At 36.9% G+C, this 26,202-nt stretch overlaps 1 protein-coding gene across 15 annotated transcripts in view; it reads left to right on the top strand.

Moving 5' to 3' along the window:
- Window positions 1–26,202, top strand: part of LOC129421321 (nuclear factor 1 X-type) — a 196,177-nt gene that overhangs the window by 8,241 nt on the left and 161,734 nt on the right. For 13 of the 15 annotated variants that reach the window (XM_055176829.2, XM_055176823.2, XM_055176790.2 and 10 more), the window contains exon 2: window positions 21,746–21,829. In XM_055176829.2, the coding sequence (XP_055032804.2) occupies window positions 21,746–21,829 (84 nt within the window). Of the gene's footprint in view, window positions 1–9,469; window positions 10,359–21,745; window positions 21,830–26,202 lie in introns of those variants that run through there. The other 2 variants (XM_055176835.2, XM_055176860.2) reach the window with 2 other exon arrangements.

Raw genomic sequence — 26,202 nt, 5'->3', positions numbered from 1 at the left:
ATTTGAAAAAATGGTTACTGAACGAATCAGTGAACGAATCTGAACAAATAATTTTTATGAGTGAACTGAAAACAAACAAATTTCTTGAAGAAATCAAAATTTCCATTACTACTGCAAAGAGTCATGTGTTTGCGGGTGGTGTCGTTATGTCTTTTTTTATTTCATGTCGTTTTTTAATGACGTACTGTATGACACGACTCGACACAAAAATATCCAATCTGTCACTTACATTGAGGATGCAAATGTATCTGATATGTATCTGATTTATTTCTACATATGAATATCTGAGAATATCAGAATCTATGCATTTTTTCCTGCTTACACGTTTATATCTACCCAGTCTCCTGTCCTGAGGATGCATATAAATAGCACGAAGTGTAAAACTCGTGCAATACATACGCCAAATTCCACTTTTGCGTGCATATGATATGCCAGTCCTTCCCATTCACTTAAACGGTGCATCTTTTTTGTCGTTTTATTTATTGGTTTCTCAATTTTTTTCTGTTTTTTTAAACCATTTTCGCTTGGGTTTAGGGTTAGATTTTAGATTTGCTTAATAAGGTTATTTAATATACAGGTTTCTCCATGTTTTTGTCCATATTTAAGCCATGGTCGCTTGGAGTTAGAGTTGGGGTTTGGGTTAGGATGTCATTTTTATAAAACAAAAAGTTGTTCTAACCCTAAACCCAAGCGAAAATGGTAAAAAAAAGCAAAAAAATTGAGAAACCAATAAATAAAACGACAAAAAAGATGCACAGTTTAAGTTAATGGGAAGGACTGCCGTATTATATGCACGCCAAAGTGGAATTTGGCGTATATATTGCACGAGTTTTACACTTTGTGCTATTTATACGCATCTTCAGGAGACTGGGCTGGTTTATATCTACCGAGCCCCTAAGGCAGTGCGTCTCAATTATTTTCTCTCACGCCCCCCCTAGGAAGAGGTAAACATTTCGCGCCCCCCCAACTCTCCGCCGCGACTGTAAATAAATAGTATAATTTGTCTATAAAATTACACATCTGCAAAACATTGTATCTTTATTAACATTGAGAAAACACAAAAAGAAAACACAAAAAAAAAGAAATATCGATCAACTTACAACAAAGAATAACTTTATTAACATTGTTTTTTAGTCTGTAACAGAAAAGACTTAAAATGCATCAATTTGCCTGAAATAAAAAAATCAATCCTTATTTAAAGTATAATATTTTTTGACCATTTGATACTGAAAAATTAAATATAATCAATAAATAAAAACACAAGCGGCTTATCAGCGTGATTGGGGTGTAATTTCTTTAAAAATCACTTCCTGAAAAAGTACTTTCCCTGGGGTCTCGCGCGCCCCCCCGGTGTCGCTTCGAGCCCCCCCTGGGGGTCCCGCCCCACTATTTGAGAAGCACTGCCCTAAGGTGACATTGGAGTAAAAAAATCTAAAGTTTAGTTTCATGTGCTCATGTGAAACTTTCACGTGCTCATGTGAAACTTTTGTGTGTACTCACGTGAAACTTTCATGTGCTCACGCGAAACCTTCATGTGCTATACGCGATAGTTTCACGTACGCACGGCGATACTAAACTTTACTTAATTTTTTCTCCATGTCCCTTTAGGGGCTCCGTACATATCCGATCTGTGCCACATGGATGGAAAAAGTCGGAATTGAGTCACTTCAAACATGAAGGATAAATGCGGCCTTAGAGACCATTTACACAAAACATTTTCAACTACAAACTGAAAACTTTTTATTTGTCTTGGAATAATTTATTACAACGACGTTTTGGGGGCCTAAAAGCGCAAGCATTTGAAAATACGTGTTAGATGGAAAAAAACCCGCAATTTTATTAAAAGGTGACATCATGTTCCATACGTATTATGTATTTAGACATTTTGTGTCTTCTACAACTACTGGCCTGACATCCATAATACAGAAGTTTTAGTCGTTTTTTCTGATCCGAGTGTACAAGGATTGTTTTGATAACTCGTTTTGTCATGTAAACGTACCCATAAACATTATGTGAAACTTAAAGGGGTGATTTCGCGGAAAGGGATTATCTTAAACCAGGACTAGGGCTTTAGTTTAATTAGGAAATATAACTAGTTTTAAACAACATGCCTTATTAAAAACAATACTGGCGTGCATTTTGAGGCAAAACAAAGGGCACTGATGTATTTTAAGATATGTCAGTACAAGTTGTTTTCAGTATGGACAGCTCTTACATTAAAACTACTGTATAGAAAAAAATTCTATATTAAATTGAAATGGTTCTCAAATGCCATCTTATACAAGCTTTAAAGGCTCTCCTATGCCATCGAGGAAATTCCTTTTTTAAGAATAAAGAAAGACAAAAATTTTTTTACCTAATTGATACAGCTTGGCGTGACAGTCATGGTCAATGAATCGACATACTGTGGTTTTAATGTAGAAGAACTCGGCTACATTATGATGGAAAGGTTGATGAGGAAGGAAAAAACAGAAGGATAGCAGAGGTATATGAAGATAACAGATGAGAAGGATGAAGCTGTAGGAGGGGGTCAGTCTCTTGTGTGTGTGTCTGTGTCCTCTCTTCTCTTTCATGGAGAGCCAGGGAAGCAGATTATAGCCTCTTCTCACTCCAGGGGAGGACAACCCCTCTCCCCCTGCATCCACTGGCTTTAATGCCTCACTTCCCTCTGGACCCACCTGGATCCACACCAGATGCACACATACACTGGACATCCCGGCCAACACATCTGATTCATCTGATCTTGACTCTTTTGACCCTGCTATACTAATAGCAGCTAAAACATAAAAGAAATGCTATGCATTTGGCCTGAATATTTATTTTTATGTTTTAGCTTATGTTAGGGTACACTAAAATAATAGTCTCTTAGAGAACGATCTTTTGCGCTGCTAATGCAACAGGGCCATGAGTTTAATCCCAGGGAACACACACGCTGATAAAATGTATAGAGTTGGGTTATAAGTATTAAAACGTGTCATTTTGTCCTGCATCTTTTGTGTTGCAGATATCAATGTTTTGGTGCTAGTACTTATGATTTTCGCCCGAAGTAGGGCTCTCTTGACTATAGGACGAGTAAATTTTCATTTAACAACCATCTGAAACACCTGAGCAACCTCCGATCAATGCTATGATACATGTATGCCTCAGTCAGAGCACTTAAGCAACTGCATAGCAATGCTTTAGCATCACACTGAAAAAAATGATTTATTCAATTAACTCAATTTTTTTAAGGAAAGTGGTTGCAATCAATTTATTTAAGCTACATTTGAACAAAGGTTTTTATTTTATTTTATTTTACACTTTTTTGCTTAAATGTAGCTTAAATAAATTGATTGCAAGCACTTACCTTAAAAATTGAGTAAACTAATGGCAGTTGAGTTTTGCAGTCATATTGTCTTCCAGTCTGATCTCACGAGAAGTACGTATTTTACAAATTGTCTAATTTGAAGTGAATCGTACAAAAACATCCGATTATCATAAAAAAAAAAACAATAACGAGACCTCACCGCTAACCCCAACGTCACCGTTGCAAAAGTAAATCCTAAAAAAAATGATGAATGTTGATGTACAAATTAATAGGAAATTGCCACATTTCTTCTTAAAATATTTTAAAAAATTCTAAATTTATATTCTAATAATTTATTTATCTTGTAATTTGTAATTTTTAGTGCTGGGCAGAGATTAATCGCGATTAATCGCATACAAAATAAAAGTGATTTTTGGCATAATATATGAGTATGTGCTGTGTGTAATTATTATGTATAAATAAATACACACACATTCATGTATGTATTTAAGAAACATTGCATGCATTAAGAAACATGCATGTTTATATATATTTATTTATATTTTTATATATTCTATATTAAAAATAAATGAAAAAAAATTATATATAAGTAAAACAATTCTGAAATGAATATATGAATGTGTGTGTGGTTAAATATACACAATAATTAGACACAGTACACGCACATATATTATGCAAAAAAATCACTTTTATTTTGTATGCGATTAATCGCGATTAATCTTTGCCCAGCACTAGTAATTTTTAAATTTGTAATTTATGTATAATAACTAGATTGGGGCCTCCAACCCTTTTGTGAGCAAGGGCTACCACCATGGATAAAACAATCTACTTTTTTGATAAAACTTTATTTTATTTTATATTTATTTTATTATTATTTTATTTTATTTGTCGATATGTTTTATCATTGTTTAACATGCATAAAAGAAATGTAATGAATAAATATTAAAATTGAGTCTCTTAATTTGCTTTGGTGGGCGACTGACAGTCTGTGCGGGCAACCTCGTGCCCGCGGGCCCCATGTTGGAGACCTCTGATCTAGATTGTATCTTTTGCATGTAACTTTTGTTTATGCTAATGAGAACATCACTTTGTAAACAAAAAGATTCAGATTCATTGATATTCTGTGCAAAATAACATTTTTAAGACATTTGTGCCCCAAAACCTAACGTCTCTCTCTCTCTCTCTCTCTCTCTCTCTCTCTCTCTCTCTCACACACACACACTTCATTGGGGCATAAACCCGTCTTGCTGCTATAAGATAAGCAGAACGCTCACAGGCGTTCCCTCATGAGACTCGCTGTCCTGCAGCGACTCTGTGCACCAACCTGATAAGATTCCAGAGCCGCTTTCTGCTCCAATCCCGATGGAGCCTCAGCACAGATGACCAACCACAGAACTGCTTTTAGTTGTTTATCTCATCGCTGAGCATAAACAATCCACCTGCCATGGTCAGGTTTGGTTTAGGAGTTTGTGATTTTTATATATCTCATTCCTGTGATGCATTAGTTAAATCTTCACTGAATTACTGTATGACATGACCATATATTATTATTTTAAAAACTTCCTTTGCACCAGGAGTTGTGCAAATACAAAATCTTCATCATTAAAGCAAAGCCTAACGTAGAGGAAAGATGTTTGATGTCACGGTGTGTTATCGGGTTTTGCTTATTTAAAACACTTTCAAAGTCTTCTCAGTCCTTTGCAGTGTGGTCTTTAGGGGGCATGAAACGTACACCTTTAAGATGAGAGTCCCTTTGAACATTAAATTAGGCTGAGTTCCTTTGGGCTTAAAACCGGATTAACTGAATCATTTCATTTGAAAATTTTAGTTGATTTTATGTTCCTCTAAATGTGTATTTTAAGTGTCTACACTCTCAGAAAAAGGTACAAAAGCTGTCACTGGGGTGGTACCCTTTAACTGGTACATAATAGGACCTTTTAAAGTGTACCATCCCAGTAACAGCTTTAATATAATTTTTTTCTGAAAGTAAAAAGTTATCATTGGGACAGTACCTTTTTTAAAGGTCCTAATAGGTACCATTTAGGTACAGAAATGTACCGTTGAGGTTCCAGTATGTACCTCTAAGGTACAAAAATGTACTTTTTGGAAAGATGCTGCCCCAGTGACAACTTTTGTACCTACTTGTACTTTTTTCTGAGACGTATAATTGATTAAATAATGACTAGGCTAGTATGTAGTTGCCAGGGCATTGCTGTGGGGTTGCCTACATGACCTGGATTGGTCATAGGTTGCTGGGACTTTACTAAATATTTAAGGAGGCTGCTCAGGTGTTTTATACTGTCTGGGTGTTAAAGTCAAGTTTTTTTTTTTTTACAACAAATGTCAAAATAGTCTTTATATTATTATGCTGTAGTCATGTAAATCTATCCATTGAAAATTGATCTATCAGACAAAAATTGAGGAGGTCAGATGCAAAAGCCATTAAATGCCACCTCCGCCAAAAATGAGATACTGATATTAACCAAATGCTTTCAGGCGTTCATGATATACTTTCGATTAAAATCTGCTTAATCCCGGCGTCAAGTCATTCAGAAATATCACTTTATTGGCAGAATCCATTAAGAATCGAATGCACTTAGAGGGTTTTGCATCAAAACACTTCAATTGTAAACATAAATCTGATTATAGCATTATAAAACAGGACAAAATGCATTAACATAATGTTTTTTTTTGGAAAGCCACATGATTGAGGGATCATGTGATTGTTGCACAGTGTAGGTTAAGTTTAACACTGATGGTTATGACAAGCTATGGTTAAGAATTTGCACAAAAGAAAGTAGCCATAAACAACAGTAATAGTGAGGTTTGCTTTATTCAATACTGCACTATTTACTAATTTGATATGAAGTTTATACGGATTATTATTTTCTTATGTAAATATACAGTATTTATACTGCAACATGACAAAACTAATATAATACAGTATGTTATTGGACAGGCACAGTAAAAGAGCGGAGGTCTAATGGTTTGTGGACATATTCATGGCTCAAGTGCATGTTTTGCTTTGAGTTCAGGGAACTGTGCCTATACAGATCTGTGATTATAGCTGTGCACTACCTCAGTCTTTGGCCCGGTTCGCTCGCCAAGGTCAGCATTCCTGGGCCCGGTCGTTGCTTAGCTGAATTTAAGTTTCATGGTTGTCTGTTCAGCTCGGAGTGGCCCTGCTAAATTAAAGACAGGCAGTCAGAAATTATACTCAAGCCAAGAAACAGGCAGGAGAGTCTAAGAAAATTCAATCTGAGCCGCACTGAATAAATGACCCTGCTGTTCGAGGAGCAGGAAGAAATGAAATCGCTCTTATCGACTGAATGAGAAAACTCCATGGGTTTAGAAATACATGAGACTTTTACCTTTGTGTCTTAAATTAAAGCCTGATCTATTTACATTGATCTGCAATATGCTTGCATGTGAGTGTTAGGTTTTGGCAAAGTTTTTATATATTATATATGTAATGTTGGATATCTGGTTTCACAGCTTCTTTACAAACATGTTTTCCTTGACACTATGCTGTCATAATTCTGTTGATGGAACAGTATAGATTCATAAAATTTTGTCATGTAACCCTACTGCATTTATATACAATTCACAATATATATCCACTATATAAAATATTAGTTTAATACATTTTAAAACTAAGGGGAACTGATTGAGATCTTAAGGATTTGACCAGCCAAACCTGTCTTTGTAATATCTATCTTTCTTTGTTTTCTCTCTCTCCCTCTCTCTCTCTTTCTTTCTGGTGATGGGATGGCCTACTGTAGGTTTTACGCAATTCAATTTCACTGTGTATACATGTTACATTGTTCTGTCATTGTTATAAAAATTATTTTCGTTTAATTTCGTTAGGTATCGACTTGCTATTTTTATTCTGTGAAATAGAAGGCTTTTGTGTTTATTTTCTTTATTTTTAATTCCATTCATCGTTTTGGATAATAATATATTTAATTAATACTAATCAAAAATAATTTGTAATTATAGTATTTTGCATATAAAATGCTTCTACTTGATATTTTAATATTTTAGGTCAACAAATTGAAATGTATCGGTGGTTTACGACACGTTAAAATGCACCTGTGCCCACGACAGGCAAGCGCCTCATCACTGTAACTTCTCTCTCTAAAATAAGCTGTTATCCTGTCTCATTAAAAATGGGCTAAAACAGATGTTTTAAAGACTTAAATCAGTTCAAATATTTTCTTTGTTTTAGCTTGGGGTTTTAGGAAAGGATCGAATAAAAAAAATGAATTCAGTGGTATACCCGACAGTGATTGTATTAGTTTTAGTTGCTGTAATATTATTAAAGTCTAGATTTTTGTTTAGCTAATAAAATGCATTCGACGTATTTTTATAAAACATTTTATATTTACATTTTAAGGCACAATAATGCTACACTGTTAACCTTTCAATTTTCGCAATATTGTATGATGTTAGAATAAAAGAGAAATCGGTAGGCCTACTTAAATAATAAAACGATTTTGTTTTTCATGTTTTATTAGAACTTCGTTTAAATTACATTAATTACAAATTTATTGGCCTATTGTTTGTGCCGCAAATGTTTTTTTTTTTAGAACTTTAGGTTATACTGTTAAAAGAATCATCATAAAAATAAACGAATATTTGCTCATAACACTTTACAATATTGATTTGTCATTTAATTGATTAAAATATAATTAGTGTTGGGAATTAACAACATATACAAGTAAAAATATTTCATTTTTTATATACTATAAAGGTAACTGTAAAATTTTAGGGTTATATTCTAATGACCTTATTAATATCAGTTAGCCTATATGACATGTATCAAAATGTATAATTAATTTATTGATTAAGATAAATAATCACGTTAATTTAACCTCCTAAGACCCGAACTTTGGTTTGTCTTTTTTCAGATTTCTTCCAGCTATTTTGAGGGTAGGAAGAATCAAAAAATATAATAACCAAATATTTTGCTTTGAACATGAAGCAGTGTAATTGTCCATGTTTGTGTACAACATGTTCCAGTTACAAAGAATTAAGTATTGTGGTGTAAACAAAAAAAATTATGTCCACGTATGTGAACATCCGGAGGTTAAATTTAAAAGTACTATATAAAATATATTAATATACATTTAACAATAGACTGTATAGGCCTATTATGGCATTTTTAAACAAACTTGTCAGAAAATAAACGATTGGATGGGAATTTGAGAAAAAAATTACGTCATATGTTTATTATTGTGGTAAATGTTATCTGGGCTTCTGGACAAAAACCACACCACGTGTGTATGTTTTTTTTCAACAATTTTCGTTTTATTCCCCTCATGTTTATTTACATACTAAATAGTTAATTCCAAAATTATTAAGATTTATTTCTTTATGAATGTCCAAATACCTTATTTTTATGGATGAATACGAGTAATTAAAAATATATTATTTAAACTACTCTAAATATATATAAATGACCAAATCTGAAAGGTAGGCTAAACAACAACATGTTTAACAAAAAATATTTTCCCACGTGTGTCATGCTGGTTATTCTGGCATAAATAGCAAATCAAACACTTTTGTGAATAAGAAAAAAAGTTGCTCAATAATTTAATTAGCAGGTGCGACGCCGGTTTTTCTTAAGTGCAATGCGTGTCTCTTTAAGGTCGTTTATATTGGCAGTCTGGAGGCCTGTTTTATAGTCCAGGTGAATTAAATGAATGAAAACAAACGTAATTGACCCAAAATGTTGCATAAAATTAACATGCAAATGAAACCATCCTAAAAACGATGGCAACCTTTTCTAAATTACATTAAAATTCATAAGTGTTATTTTCCTTGTTATTTGAAGGTCAGCTCGATAGCTCATTCAAGACAACACTCATTCGCATCAATGCAAGAAATAGTTGGTATTTAGTTTGCCCCACTTGATATACAATAAAATAACGCGATAAAACACCCAAACCGCATTGCCTAAAGACTTGGCTCCTAAATGGACCCTAAATATCTCTGTATGTCCCTCTGTCTGTCTGTGTCCCCTTCTGTCTTGCTCTCTCACTGTCTCTCTCTCACTCTCTCCTCACCCTCCCTTATGTTGTCGCCGGTGAACGGTATAATCCCTTGCCGTCCCCGCTTCACTTCAAGCCCGTATTTAATTCCCCTAAACCCCCAGCTGCCGTTCTGGTTCCTCTATGTGAACACGACAGACTGTGAAGCGCTCTCGGTTATTAATAATTCACCAGCCACTCCACGTCTCCATCCACGTCCACAGATCAGCCCGACCGCTTCTGCATGCATGTGCCATGCAGGGGTAACACGTTTATTTTGGCAACTACTCTTACATAGGCTACTTCACGCGCATTATAATTTCATTTGACTTATTTCTAACGTAAACGCGTCACCGCGTTCTTCATTCTGGCAGCATCAAAGCTTAGCCTATCTATTCCTCTCACGCCTCGCGTATGATTTCGCAATATCCACTTTGCCCAAAATGACGTCCTCTCCATAATAATTGATCGTGTAATCCATGAACTAAGAAGGAGGAGGAGGTCATGGAGATCACCACGAGCAGGTCTCCGGTGGGACGGATGGAGCACCAATTCAAACAGAGTCCCTGAGTCGCAACAGCTGATCTGAACTGCGCGGGGAGAAAGTTGCAAGCGTCGGCGCACGTCTGCGCGATCTCGGTTCGAGCCGCTGGAGACACCGTATACCGGCGCAAATCGGAGGGATTCGTACCGGAGAGATTCAGTAAACGTTGGATTCATCCTGTCGAACCGTCTCCGTTTTCGAACAACGACGCTCTTTGAACCTGCTGAAAGAAACAAACGCACCTTCGCGACTCCAGCGAATGTGAAGTTTCCGTGCGTAAAAGTTGGTCATTTTGCGCGACCCAGCACGGGCCCGTCCCGCAATCCGGTTCTTCTGCTTCCGGTATCAACGAAGAAAACCCGACTCATTTGAGTTTCCTCACCCACCACACAGTCTTTTTTTCGGGGGAAAGTTTTTTTTTGGAGGAGTAAAATGAGTCTTTGAGACTGTTGGCAATATTCCCCGCTCCACAATGGTACGTGCTGTCTAAATCAACTTTGCTCTTTTTATTTCTGCTTTAAAATGCTGATAAACACGGAGAGAGAGATTTATATTGATAATACGCCAAGAAATAATTGTTCCAGAATGTTTTTTGGGAGGGTTTTAGACTTGCGCAAAAACTCAGCAGCACGCGCTCTAGTTCTCATCCGACTAAACGCACATTATGTCACTTGTTTATCTTCGCGTATAACAGATCTTTCTCTTTCTGCGCTCTGCAGAAAGTTTTATTTCATTGCATTTATGAGGCAGCCTCCTTATTGCACTGGTTCTGGTTCGGCCTAAATTATTTACTTTTAGGTGACCACATGCAACATTTTGAATAACACGTTGTTCAGAGATGTAAAAACTTTCAACACACGTGCTGTGTGAATTTATATCACATTACAATGATAAATACTAAAGTGCAATGTGAAATATGCTGTCAGTTTTACATGCTTTAGTGTTTATAGGGATTATGGCGAAACATGCACATGCAGACTTACATGCCAGTACTAAAATTATTCCACTTGTGACAGGACGACAGTCACCGCCCACATGTCGTCTGTCAAACACAACAAAACCTATGAGGGTTTATTTATATATAAAGATCAATCCTGCATGATGCAACTTATTACTTATCCAGAATCTTTTAACTAAACATGTTGTGTGTATTAGATTGTTAATGCATTGCAATGTATTTTCTGTGTGTTTTGTCTTAAACACAAAATGCATATTTATTTTTAAATGCTTAGCATTTTTTGCACTTAAGCCAAACATTGAAATATGACATATTTGTATATGCATACTATTTATTAATGTTTTTATGGTGTTATCTTAATCTAAACACACTCTTATTACTTTAATATTAATAATAATAATAATTAGTGATAAATCAATGCATAACTGTGCATATTCAACAGACATCTTACTTGTCAGTGTAAAAAATCTAATGACTGCCCAGTCCAAAAATAAACCCTTCCACTGTAAAAAAAAATGTTGGGTTGGATAAAAAAGGGCAAACCCAACCATTGGGTTAAATAAATCAATGCTGGGTTGTTTCTACCCATGTCTGTGTAACAACAACCCAGCATACGTCCAATATTTATCCATAACAACCCAACATTTTTGAGTGTTAATTTTCAAAAATGTATAAATATGGTTGCAAATTGATACGAATAGCCACCTCACAAATTGCCATGAAATTGTGTTGTTCATTTTGTAAATAATAAGCAACTTTTATGTAGTGCACAAGCACTTCATGGGACCAACAACTCTTTTTGTGTCACGAGCAAAAGCATAAAACGTATGCATTTTATTTTCGTAATGCCTGAATGTTGGCATCTATGAGAAGGAAACATCTGGTCAGTGTTAGTTCAGGTCTGCCCTCTGATAGCTTGATTTTTACTTTTCATCAAAATAAGCTGATCTGAGGAGACATCAAGCTATTGGCCGTCAACGGAAGCAGATTACCCAGGTGTCCTGATTTCAGTCTAAATGTTCGGCTAATTTATGCAACGGCCCTCTTTCATTTCCAACTCGCTGCGCGCTGTGTTTTTATTTCTCCCACTTTGACTGAAGTCAGAATCCAGATTATGTTTGATTGCGCGACTGATGAAATATAGGTTTAAGGACTTGATGATTTCCAGATGGGCTTGAATATCCGCACATTAATGCAGATAATTATTTGTTTACCCGCTTTTTTAAATGGCACCAACCCAAATAGGCCACTGCAGAAAGACAGCGAGGGAATCTATTCAAAGCCGACTCCGATAGGGATTAAAGTCTTCACTTAAAAACAGAATTTAATTACGCATCCAAACAACAATCAAAGAAGGAAAGTTGGATCGATTTTACAAAGTCAAATGCATTGATTTAAAACATTCAGACTGTAACAACACATGCCATAGTTTGGTGACTGAAGAGGTTTCTGGTAGATAAAACCTTTACTTATGCATGCAAATGTAGTTTCTTAGTTTTTAGTTAGTTGAATGGGATATGTCACGATTGCAAATATGAAATAAATACTGAATATTTCAGATGCAGGACACAAATTTGATTCACATACTAAAGAAAAATGCCAATGTGGCCTTTGTTAACGCCCCCTGTGGTGGAGGGATGTAAGTTCACCTGTCAGTTGAACTTCATCATATGACCCATCACAATTATGAACAAGTCATTTGACACAGATGTCCCTCATTAACTGCTTGTAGGTTTTCACTTTTTCTCCGATTGCATGTCACTGATGTGATAAATGCTGTGATGGGTATAAAAGCCTGATTATCCTTAAGCTGTCACCATAACTAGTTTCACCATTTAAACGGTACTGCCAGGGTTAATGCGTACTGCCAGTGTAACATAAAAATACTTTCCTTATGTACATTATAAACAAATAGTTATTCCTATTATTATTCTATACCAGTGGTTCTCAAACTGGGGTCCACGAGATGGTGCCTGGGGGGCCCCAGTTTTATGACATTTTATAAAATACATTAATTTATCATGAATTCTGTGAAATTAAACTTAAAAAAAATAAGGCAGCACTACTTTGTATAATTTAATGTTTTGTTTAATTAAAATGTGAAGTTTTAGAACTGCTTTTTGTCATAAATTTTCTTTGGGGGGGCTGCGAAGGAATGCACCGTACACAAAGGGGGCCGCACGCTGAAAAAGTTTGAGAACCGCTGTTCTATACTGTATCAGTGATGCGTCATCCAAACATATTTTTAATAATATTCGTGACGTGGGTTGTTGGGTCGTTTGAAATAAAGATGCCAATTAACTATTTTAAACAATTATTACTTTTAAAAAATGCGGGCCAGGAAGCGGGTCGGGTACAATATTTTATTTGCAGTCCGAGTTGCGGGCGGATTAGTTAAAAATGTTGGTCGGGTGCGGGTTGTTATACATTGACCCGCGCATCACTGTTATATATTATATTATATTATATTATATTTTTAATTGTAAGTAGTAGGATAGGAATTTTGCTGCACCTTTAAGCGGTAACCCATAACGTTTACCTCTCTATCGCCATCTCTGTTTAAAACATAAAATTGCAGGTTACTTTATGCACTTATCACTGAAAAAAATTATTCATTCAAATTACTCAATTTTTTAAGGTAAGTGGTTGCAATTAATTTATTTAAGCTACATTTGAATAAAAGTTTTTTGTTTCGTTTTGCTTTTCTAATTTTTTTGTTTAAATGTAACTTAAATAAATTGATTGCAACCACTTACCTTAAAAAATTGAATTAATAATTTTTTTCAATGTATTATATATACTTCACATTACCAGATTTTGACTTGAATCACTGCATGGGAACATCATGGGAACTGCTTAACTTGCCTTTGCATGCGCAAACACATCTTGCATTTCATGAAGATTTAAAAATCGTTATTTTTATTTTGTAAATTAGCCCATAATCAGACATGGCTGTGGCTTTTGCCGTGCAGACAGAATCAATGTTTAGCCCCCAAACAATAAGCAATCTACACCCCCCACCCCAAAGGTTCATTATTGCACTCGTTCTCCGTTCGTTTATGTCTCGGCTGCTCCTCTAGAGATGGAGGTATGAAATATCACATTTTTCCAGCATTTCTCCCTGAAGTGCCCTGGCACACGTTCACACGGCATACATTTCTGCTTTCATATATTTTATTCCCCCCATCGCTTTTATAAAACAAATTCCCATCCCTCCCTCCGCGGCTTTGATGTTTGATGTGTTACCTGGGTTTGTCGAGCGCTCAAAGTTCTGTCGAAATTCTGTCAGCTGTCGGTTTCTCTTATCTTTGAGCACATAAGATGTAACGTGATTTATCATTTCCGTTGTGGGTCAGTGTTGTTTTGTGCAAGATGTTTTGTTGGTGAATCTCATGTAATGTGTATTTTGATAGCCACACAGTTTTTGGTCTTTCCAGACAACAAATAGTTCACTCTTTGTGAAACCGGGATGGGTGGAAGTGTTTTAACATTAGAAAACATTACATATTTTTCCCGTTATGTAAATGTCAGGCGTTTTATTTTCTTATTAATTAAAGTTGACACAAATTAGGCAATTGTTGACATGCATTAGGACTGGGCGGAACAGTGTATCGAGTTTTGGTATTTTTTCCAAGCAGGACACGGGATGAGACAATACCATCTATATTGGTATATGGTTTAATATGACCCTCTTTCCTTGCAACAAAAGCTCTGCCAGAATACACAGTCAGATGTAAACTTTCCAACCAGTTCCCTTAACGAAAATAAACCATGTTTTTTGTGGTAAAATTGTAGTAACCATGTTTTTTTTTTGGTTAACCTGGTTTTATTTGATTACAATTAGCAAAATTATGGTTTTAATACATTAACAAACCATGATTATTTTGTGGTAACCATTGTTTAACTACAGTAACCATTTTTTTACTGTAGTAAAACCATGGTTAATTTTTGTAAGGGTTTTGCATGTTGTACAGCTTATCAAACAGGGAGGAAAACCTTGTCCTTGAATTTTATTTTCATCATACGCTGTTTTAAAGGACACCTATTTCATTTGCTAAAAACAACATTATTTTGTGTATTTGGTATAATACAATGTGTTTGCGTGGTTTATGGTTAAACGCACGGATTTGAAAAGCTTGTGTCCCTGATTGGCCAGATAATCTGTACGTTGTGATTGACCTGAATACCCTCTGACGTCAGCCGGAAATGTGATGCTCTTTACCATGTTTGAAAGATTTGATTGCTAACAGGAGTTAACATACAAGCTGTGAATGCGAAGCGGGAGGAATTATGATAATGTCGGTCTTGTCCACGTCAACTGGCCCAGGAAGTAAACTGTTGCCTACAATCCATGTGTTTGTTGTTGTCCAAGAAAAGGACGATAACTTGCGTCATCGTTTACGGGGTTTGTACCTTTTGCATATCGTTAACATGTATGAATACACACGTACACGCCAAAGGAAATGTAAAAACGTGAATCGGACAATAGGTGCTCTTTAATAAAGGTATTTGTGACATTTCACATGAGTCTCTGACTTGCATGTATGTTATTTATATCGGTATTCATCCCCAAATTACAAAGATATGAATTTTAATCAATATCGCCCAGCCATAACACAATTGATTGAAGTTAAATGTGAAAAATTATTCTGGATAGCAGAGCTCAAGTCATTTGTGAAATGTTTATATTCAAATCCATTCCTTGACTGTAGACTCGGGGTATCTTGGCAAATATGGACAGTGCGATCTCTCAAAAACCGAATGAGACACATGTGATTTCACTGAGGGCTTTAACTTACGAGAAAAGTCTGAGGACATTAGCAAGTCTCCATTTGCTTTCTATTTAAATCTCATCGCTGTCCAGGAGAAACAATTGCAGATTTTAGACCGGGCCAGTTAAAATAACCTAGCAACCACCCAGATCACAAAGCCGTCCCATAGCAACACATCAAGAACAACTTCGCAACCTCAGAACATCTTAGCAACCTTACAGCAACATTTTCTTTTTGTATTCATTACATCATTCCAGCATCTATGTCTATATTCATGGCAAAAACTGGTTAATCCATACACAAGTTGATCCACACAAGTTAATCTATACACATGTTTGGGGAGGGTCAATTAAGTATCTCCAATTCACCTTGCTGGAGGAAACCGGAGTACCCGGAGCAAACCCACGCTGACACAGGGATTTCTCTACTGGGCCGGTGGGCCTCATGTTATAAAAGATGTAATGGTGATCGCTACGCTCTTCGTATTATTTTGTGATAATACCGACCTTCATTGCAGGCCAGCTTTGAGTATCCCAGCGTGCAAATGTAAAACAAAACAGGCCATAACTTTCTATCAGCGGACATATTGTATATGGCTGTTCATTGCTCGCCTCTAAATAGGTTTCTATTGATACTCAAAAGTTAATTACCAAAGGCCCAGGGACTGGTTTCGCTCCGGGCTGGCCATATGGATCTGGCATATGCTCCATATATATAGAAAAGGGTGGCATATTTAATAGATACCATGCTCCATGAACATCCACAGCAAGGGAAAGAGGACAGTTCATCGGGGAGAGACATCAAACAATCAGTGTAGACTCAAACAAGCCACTTTACTTTAAATGTGAAGGCAAACCAGGCGGAAGAGCTACATAGAGAGAGAGAGAGAGAGAGAGAGAGAGAGAGAGAGAGAGAGAGAGAGAGAGAGAGAGAGACCTTTATTCATGCATCTCTTTGTTTAATGCTGCCCATTGAAGTAAACACTTTTACTTAGGCTGATGGACATAAATAAATACAGATTCCTTATGGCAGTAGTGACATATATAGTATAATCCAGTAGAGAAAAACAAATTACAACAACTAAATAAATATGCTGTAATGCATAAATAATGTGTAAACAAATACAATGCATAATGTAATTGACAGAGATAAACGATAACAAAAAAACAGCCTTCTAACCAATCTAGTTTTGTTGGGTAAAATCTGGTCAAACCAAAGAGTGTAGCAAATAAAATGTAAAATGCATTTAAAATGTAATTGTTGTGTACGCAAAGGTTAAGGTCACTGTGCTATTGCTTATACTTAGGGTAATGGGATTGAACAAACCATTAAATTCCCAAAGATATCAATACTGATAATTATTTTTTTATTTAATCTTGCAGTGTTTATTATATATCATTAATCCGTGTACGTTTCTATTATTTTCTTAATTCATGTGCCCTCATAAACGTTTATCAAAATAAAAAATGTTATTTCTGCCCTCTTGAGGCGATCATTTTCTGATGACATCAGCTAGACGGCTTGGACGAGAGCATATGTTAAAGGAATAGTCTACTCATTTTCAATATTAAAATATGTTATTACCTTAACTAAGAATTGTTGATACATCCCTCTATCATCTGTGTGCGTGCACGTAAGCGCTGGAGCGCGCTGCGACGCTTCGATAGCATTTAGCTTAGCCCCATTCATTCAATGGTACCAATCAGAGATAAAGTTAGAAGTGACCAAACACATCAACGTTTTTCCTATTTAAGACGAGTAGTTATACGAGCAAGTTTGGTGGTACAAAATAAAACGTAGTGCTTTTCTAAGCGGATTTAAAAGAGGAACTATATTTTATTGCGTAATAGCACTTTTGGAAGTACTTCGACTTGCCTGAAAAGTCCGCTCCCCTTCTCCCTCTCATAATGAGAGAGAGAGGGTGTTACTGCGCCGAGTCGAAGTACTCCCAAAAGTGCTATTACGCCATAACATGTAGCTCCTCTTTTAAATCCGCTTAGAAAAGCGCTACGTTTTATTTTGTACCACCAAACTTGCTCGTATAACTACTCGTCTTAAATAGGAAAAATGTTGATGTGTTTGGTCACTTCTAACTTTATCTCTAAATGGTACCATTGAATGAATGGGGCTAAGCTAAATGCTATCGAAGCGTCGCAGCGCGCTCCAGCGCTTACGTGCACGCACACAGATGATAGAGGGATGTATCAACAATTCTTAGTTAAGGTAATAACATATTTTAATATTGAAAATGAGTAGACTATTCCTTTAACTCCGCCCCCTCTAACTGTCAGTCTGATTGAAACGCCTACTTTTCTATAGACGGTTTCAGCAGTAACAACATAAACAAACGGCTTTCGTGGAACACACGTACAATAACTTCCGGTATACTCCACAAAGAGTCAATAACAACAAAGTCCTTTTAGAGTAGTTTAGTTTATTTCTGAATAACAAGCAAAACAAACACCTTACCTTAGTTCCTTAGATTACCTCAGTTCAAATCATAGCTGAAGCGTACCAAAAACTACACTTTCTAACGTTACTGTGTAAAATGTGTACTATATAATGTATACAATTTTAACTACAGATCAGCTGCCAAACCTGCATCAAATAGCGATAATCCACGATTGCCGTCTTCCCTCGTCTTTAGCAAACCAAAACATTTGTTATTTTCGATGAGGTATTTGTTCAAGAGTTCAATTTAGCAACTAGCCAGACCGTTGAACAAACAGAAACCGAAAGTTAAGTTTCGCATAGACGCGTAATCATGCTACCGCATGATTGGAAAACACAAGACCCGTCCACTATATTCTGTTTCACATGGAAATAGACGGTTTCAGCAGTAACAACATAAACAAGCGGCTTTCGTGGTCAACACTTAACTTCCGGCAAACTCCGCTAAGAATAGTTAACAACAAAGTAACTGTTACTTTAAACGTAGTTTATTTATATAACAAGCTAAATAAACAACACGTGGATTACCTAGGAAACCAAAACATTTGTTATTTTCGACAAGGTATTTGTTCAAGAAAAAACTGAAACCGAAAGTAAAGTTTGGACCAGACGCGCATCGCATCACCACACGTGCGTCCGATGCACCTTAGCAACCGTCTCACATTAGGTACGTTTACATGCAACCAAATAATCCGTTTATAATCGTATTGATGGCTCAATCGTATTGAAAAGCCTTCATGTAAACACCTTTATCAATGTGATTGAGGACGATCGGATGCAAGTTTGGATCGTATTGAAGGGGGTGGTGTACTCTGATCTCTGATCTGATCAGCAGGAGAAAAGTACGAATGTAAGCGCGTGAATCGTTGTATTTTCTAAATCAGATGCAAAAATACCTTGTGCACATGCGCAGAACATTTGTGCTCAAGTTCACGTCTTATATTAACATCTTATATCACACGATTCTCGTCACAGAAACACGCAATAGCATCACGCATTATTAAGGTAACGTTAATGGGGTCACGCTCTCTAAACGCGATGTACTAAATTCTGCAGCGTTAAGAAAACATTCGGCTACTTAAAGTAATATAATAGCGTTGTGACTTTTGAAAAGTGTGTTTTCATTACCTATATCTGAAAACTTCTTAAGAACAACTTTCTCCAACTCAGTTTTGACTTTTATTCAGAGATAAAGCGTTAACTCCACCAGAGATGCTGTCTGTAGCGTTGCCAAGTCCTCTGCCTTTTTTCGAGTTTAGATTTGGGCTGTTTCCACCAGTTGTTTTTTCTGCGGGTTAAAGATTAAATGATTTCGTTGCTTAATTATTGGTATTTGGGCTGTGAATAGTCATTGAGGGGCTTTTGGGCTAGTTTTCCGGATAGTTTTGATACGCGAATCTGGCAACCCTGGCTGTGCGCTTGCGCAGACTTTCGGTTCGGATTATATGTAATGTACATGTAAACGAACATTTAAATCAGATTACAATGTTTAGGGTGCATGTAAACTGTGTCGTTGTGACCTTCAATCATATTAAATTCAGTCGGATTGACAACATTTTGTGCATGTAAACATAGCCAAGGTGTCGCCAACAAACAAGGTGGTTTTTCACTTAACGCCAAAAAGGGGATGGAAACGCATTTGCCGAATAAATTCTGGCATAGCGAACATTAAACCCACAGGACTGGCCCTCTTGATGTTTCCGCTGACATTGTCTTAACCATATACGGGGCTCGATGTTGTCGTAATGCCCTTGCTGCTAGTGCCCGCATCAAAAACTCTGCATTTCTTCTTCTGTTTAATTACAAGCTGCACTTTTAATAACTAAATTAAAAACTAAATCAATAACTTGACTGCAGTCAAGTCTCCATTTTTCATGCGTGCATCATTTTGTTTACTATTGGTTACTAAGTTACCAATACCACCGCCATTCGCTTGAACGACTTGATGGAAACACACCTAATTTGCATTTGTTTGTTTTTCTTTTTTGCGAATTTTGAAAAGATTCGCTTCAAGTTTGGATGGAAACGCAACTATTGATTCTTAGTACTTATACAATTTGTTTAGTTAAGCCCTTTGACTTATGGACTTGACGTGTGTGTGTGTGTGTGTGTGTGTGTGTGTGTGTGTGTGTGTGTGTGTGTGTGTGTGTGTGCGTGTGTGTGTGTATGTGTGTGTGAGAGAGAGAGAGAGAAAGAGAAAGAGAAAGGGGTATGCAACCTTTCATTGCTGTGGATATGAATAGCTAGTGTTGCAGCCACATTTTGGTTAGCCAGTGTCTGGGATCTATTATAGAATTGTGTGTGTGTGCGTGTATGTGTGTGTGTATGCACACACATCCATGCGTCTGTTATTGTAGTGCTGCATGTATTTTTACAAGAGTGCATTTTAGAGACCTGTTTAATCTGTGGAATGTTTGCACCACATTTGAACTGCATCAACATAAAGTATGTGTATCTAATTCCTAAGGACAACAGGAACTTTCTTCGCCCTCATTTTTTCCGGGCCATGTGTCTTCAGATGTCAAGGGAGGTCTCGTATAGGAAAAAAAAACGAAATATCACAAACGAAATCTCTTTAATGAAAAATAGAGACTCTAGCTTCTCTCGCTTTTTCACGTCTCAAACTGTGCTCAGATCTCAACATTTCTCATGCAATTCTTTGGAGACCAAATATGCATATGCATTTTTTTACATTAAACTTTCAATTAAGTCTTGTGAAAGACCAACACCACAGTCATAAAATGTCCGTCTGGGCCTTTGTGCACCGGTTAATCACCATTTATTTACAAATAAAAGATGCTCCACAATGCAGACTTCACTTTTGCCCCTCAGCTTTGCTGTGGGATTTAATACTATCCCGCTAATGGATAAACTGGAATGGGTCGTATTCAGTTCAGCCGAGCCGGTCTGCGCACCCCCAGCATACAAATGAACCGGGATGAATGGACGCAACACTTGGAGAAAAAACAAACTACGTCTCTGTGTGAGAGGTTTGTGCTGAATAAGTCACGGATATACCGGACAGTCAGCGAGTGTGAACGAGAACCAGTCTGGAGTCCCGATCTCACTGTGCACGGCCCGCCGAGCCGCATTGAGACGTGCGGGGTCTGAATACGGACCACGCTGAGCCCAACCCAGCATTCGCGTTGGTCCACCATATGAATTGTACGTTTATATGAAATTTCTACATTTTCTGGAAATGTGTGATAGTGCTCGCCTGTGCAAAACTCTGGGGTGATGCTGGGTGGTTGCTAGGAGATTACTATGCGGTTGCTAAGGTATTTTGGTTGTTAGCGAGTTGCTATGCTGTTGCTTGGGTGTTCTGGTTGAAAAGCTGTTTCTAATAAGAGTGATGCATGGGTTAGGATGTTTATGCCCCAGCACATGTTGAGTTTTATTGGCCAATGATTAGTTGGCATCCATCAAATGAAATCTAACAGTTTCTAATAAAAGTAAAAAAGTACACATTAAGTACGTCATATGTACATATTGGTACCAAATGCATACATATCTATACCTAAATGGTACATATTACCATCGCAGCTTTTGTACCTTAAAAAAAAATATTTGATTGTGATTCCTTTTAAACTCATGGGAGAAGTTTCCCAAAACACTTTTTGTAAGTGTTGTAAATATAATGCTGATGATAATAATAATCATGACGGTTTTATTATGTTTCAGGCCACCGAACCGTTTCTGGTGAATGAAGATCCGTCCAGAGCTCCTGGGATACCCGAGTGCTTCGTTGTATCAGATTCATACAGAGTAAGTTTCCTTTTTAACGCGGCATTGCTTCAACATTGCTGTTGGTATCGTGGATATAATTTTTCAAGTCACCAGTAATTATTCTCAACGGCAAAACGTAAACACGGTTATTATTTCCATATGCACATACGCATTTGCAGTAAAACACGATAAAAGGGAATACTGTTTTCAGCGGAGCGCAGTTTTCTTGTGGGAAATGAAAATTATAACGTGCATACTTCTATAAAATGAAAAGTATACTTGAGGGTAAGATTGAAGGGGAGGGAGGGTAAAGGAAAAAAAACCTGCGACGCTGAAAGAACTGCAGCTTTTAAAATTCCACCCAGCGAGCACGCTGGATTTACAGCGATGGGAGTGAAATAAAATGGCAATAAAAGCAGAAGGGTGGGTTCGACATGGAGATATAGGAAGGGGAGTTTGTGGATGGATGGAAATGAGACTGTTAATGACCTGGGAGCCGGTTTTCTTTTCCAGTTGATCGTATTTGCCAACGTTTTGGAAAAAATCGGCGCTGCCCCATTGTCTTAGGGAGTAGGCTTGCAGAAATGGAGGGAAACTCATGAAACGTGATTGGTTGAAAGTTTAGGGGAGGTGAGGCGTAAAATATTGCCTTGTTGGATATCAGGAATGTGTCGTCCTGTAGCATCCTTCAGCTTCATTCAATGATGGAGGATCTTGCTATACTTCAGTGCTTGTTTTTTTATTAAAGGTGCAGTAGAATGTAAAAGGCATAGATGAATAATAAGAGTACTCTACATGGTAATGGCATATCGTGAGCCTCAAACACTATTGTTTCCTCATTTTTATGTAAACCTTGTGCATGCAAAGACTGCTGGAAAACAGGCCAATCTCAGCATAACACCAATTGTGACGTTACAGTCGTCATGTACGTCCCCAACATAGACTGTAATAAAGATGGACGATGCCCGTTCGCTCTCTTCCATTGGTGAAAAGTGAAGCCGCCAGTGTCCCACTACGGCGCCGACATCTTGGGCCTTGAGTCTGCGCAGTAGTGATTTCGGAACCAGTCCTGCGCAATAGTGAGCGTGAAGTAAAGCCGCAAAATCAAGGCCTCGCCCTCGCAGAATGTGCATATCACACGATATCACAGCTTAGCATAACTAAAAACAAACTTATTTTAAAAACAAACAATTGAATTTACATCAGCGTGATAAAAACGACAGTAAATGACAGAAACCAGCTTCGGAAAAAGATAATTGAATTGTAATTAAATTGTTTTGTTGGTCTCAAGTCCCATTGAATAACATGGGGGGTTTATGACCTATACTGGGACCAGTCACTGGGGGGCGATCGAGACGTTTTGGCTTCACTGTTCAGGGCTTGTGCGGCACGCTTGGTCCCCAACATTATATTACACATTAAATTAATTACAATGTTGTTACAATGCTAAAAACAAAGTTGTGACTGTTGAGTTAGCGCTATATGCTAGTTAATGCTATATGCTAACATTCTACTATTGACGTTACAGTTACATTTTGCAGGTCTATACTGAAAAAAAACCACACAAACGTCCATTAACTCTTTCGCCGCCAGCATTTTTCATGATTTTCACAAAAGTTTAATGCCTTCCAGAAAATGCTCCTTTTTAAATATATAAACATACAATATATGAAATAAAAGAACAGACCCTCTTCTTTAAAAAAAAAATCAGTTTCATCCTACCTTTATGTGCTCTGTTTTTATCACCTCTCAAATATGTGTAGGTTTCATCAAAAACACCAAATTTTGAGCAAAAAGCTGAGATAATTCCATTTTTGTGACGGACTTTTGATAGAGATCAGATGCAGAGCGATCTTTAAAACATACACGGACATACAGCTGTTTGCCCTAGGGCAATACTTACGGTTTTTATAAGTTGCGGAAGATAATGGCGGGTGGATAATAGCGGTATTGCAGATTGATGAGATAACTCGTCAATGGTGGGGAAAGAGTTAACAATCTCCAAACAATTGATGATTCCTCAAAATCTTTATCTTCGTCTGATACAGGCTCAAACATAAGATCTGTTTACACACACACACACACACACACACACACACACACACACACACACACACACACACACACACACACACACACACACACACACACACACACACACACACACACACACACACACACACACACACACACACAGAGCTACTGAATGAGCTGCTCTGTGAAACAGCCAATCAGAGCAGAGCTCAACATTATTATTCATGACCCTTCCAAATAAAGCAATAATAGACCATTTCATTCTAAAGGCAAATCCTAAGGTTGTAAATGGACATTTAAAACCATCTCTAGATAATTTTTGCATTGAATAAAGCCACATACCTTCTATGTAGATATCAGATAACAATTTAATATATTATTTCAATGCATTCTTTGGCACCTTTAAAATTTTAATTAAAGTCAACGACTTTGTCACTGTGTGTCACCCATCTCTTTTGATGAGGTTGTTAGGAGACTAATACTGGTTATCCTAATAATAGTAACCATCCTCACAGTAACTCGCGAGTGCACTTCAATGCTTCACCCACACTGGTAGTCGCTCCCGAAATTCACTTATCATTTGGATAAGGTTGTACCTGGACACTCCCACTTCCTGTCACCAATAGTCATTGTCACTTGTTTCAGTACCAAATTTATAATGATTAAAATAAAACTTTTCCAAAAGCATGATTGTAAATATAACCATAATTCTCTAGGACATCCAGCACCTTTTTGTTTAGTCCTGTGGTTCTGTCATGTGTAGCAGACTCGTACCCACTCAAACCACTAAATGTGGGCCACATCTTGATCTAGGTTCTACACAAGCTATCGCATTTTGTACGAAGCTTTTCTGGTTTGGAGAAACCTCCTCTCGTCTCACCACTTCGTGCCTTTGAACTGGTTTTGTGGCATTTCGGTGCAAATCAGTTCAGGATTTTGGGGTAGGAAATTCCCGAATCGGCGCGAGCACCTGCTCTCATGCACTTGTAGTCAGTTGAATCATTTCAAATCTATTGCGACGTGTATTTAACATGATATCTGTCCAGCAGTGCGACATGCTGTTACTTTATATTTTAAACAACATTTATCACCTTGCATTTATTATATGTTTTTAATATTCTTTAACATTCTTATATGTGTTATTGTATATTTATGTAAATGCATGGAGTATTTCTGCTTATTAAAACAGTTTGTCACACTGTAGGACTATTTAGGTACGTTAAAAAGTGATATAAACCAACACAAGAGTTACTGCACCTATAGAAATAAAATCCACATTTAAACATACATCTTGATGTTATGCATTAAGGAAGCATTCGGTCATTTGCATCCTTATGCATTTTCTTTGTATACAGAATTTATTTATATGGTAAAAGAAAGCATCTGATAATTAAAATGCGAAAGAAAGGTGGCTCACTCCCAAATATTTCCTTATCAAGCGTACTTGTATAATTTAATTTTTTTAAAATTTACATATACTTCGTATAAAACTTTTAATAAGGACAAAAATGCCTGAGCGTATCTTCAATTTGGCTTCAGATGTGAAGTTATTTGTCAGCCGTCCGTACTATGCGCAGGTCAAGGGGTCACGTAAGGTAACTCGGCTTTTGACAAATGGTGATTCACAGAGGCACGCATTTCACTCGTCCAGCTTCTTCACTTTCCTTCCATCTCCCGCTTTCTCGCTCCCTGGATCTCTTGGCAAACGCTTGTAATTGGCCGCGGAGTGGAGGCTTCTCTCTTTGTTTCTCTGCAGTGGCTTGTGGTGGAGTTGCACAGACAGCGGGGCCTCATAAATCTCCAGGCCTCCAGTGGCACATCCAACCTTCAGCTCGAGTTTTGCTCAATGACTTCACCCCCACCAGATATCCCCACCCAGGGACGCGCTCCAAACTTTATACCTTCACTTGTCGCTTGCATTTTTCTTAACGTTTAAACCTTTCATGTTTTTGTGAGGCATAAACGTTTAGAGAAAGCAGGACGGCCTTTACCGATATCACAGTGTGTCTGTGTGTTAGAGTCCAAAACTGAGCAATGTTTGTTTGGTTTTGAACAGCTAATACATAACCCAGCATATCACATTTGCACCCGACAGTCGATGATCTATTCATTATGTTTATATTTTTTGCATAATGGTTTCAGATTTACTTTGCATTTTTATTGGATTAGTTTTATGGTATTAGTTATGATTAGTGTTTTGCATAAAGATTAGTGTTTTGCAAATTATGACATTGCAAGTACCGTAGTGCAAATCTGTAATACATGAACCCTTTAAGTTAATATATATAATTGATATAAAAATAAACAATTATTTTATAAAAAACCATGCAGCAGGTTTTTTACTTTCTCTTTAATATTAATTTCATTTTTTGTTATAA

Source organism: Misgurnus anguillicaudatus, unplaced genomic scaffold (genome assembly GCF_027580225.2).
Source record: "Misgurnus anguillicaudatus unplaced genomic scaffold, ASM2758022v2 HiC_scaffold_29, whole genome shotgun sequence".
Classification (NCBI taxonomy): domain Eukaryota; kingdom Metazoa; phylum Chordata; class Actinopteri; order Cypriniformes; family Cobitidae; genus Misgurnus; species Misgurnus anguillicaudatus.
The sequence above is the reverse complement of the archived record's forward strand: the minus strand, read 5'-3'. Positions and strand labels throughout refer to the sequence as shown.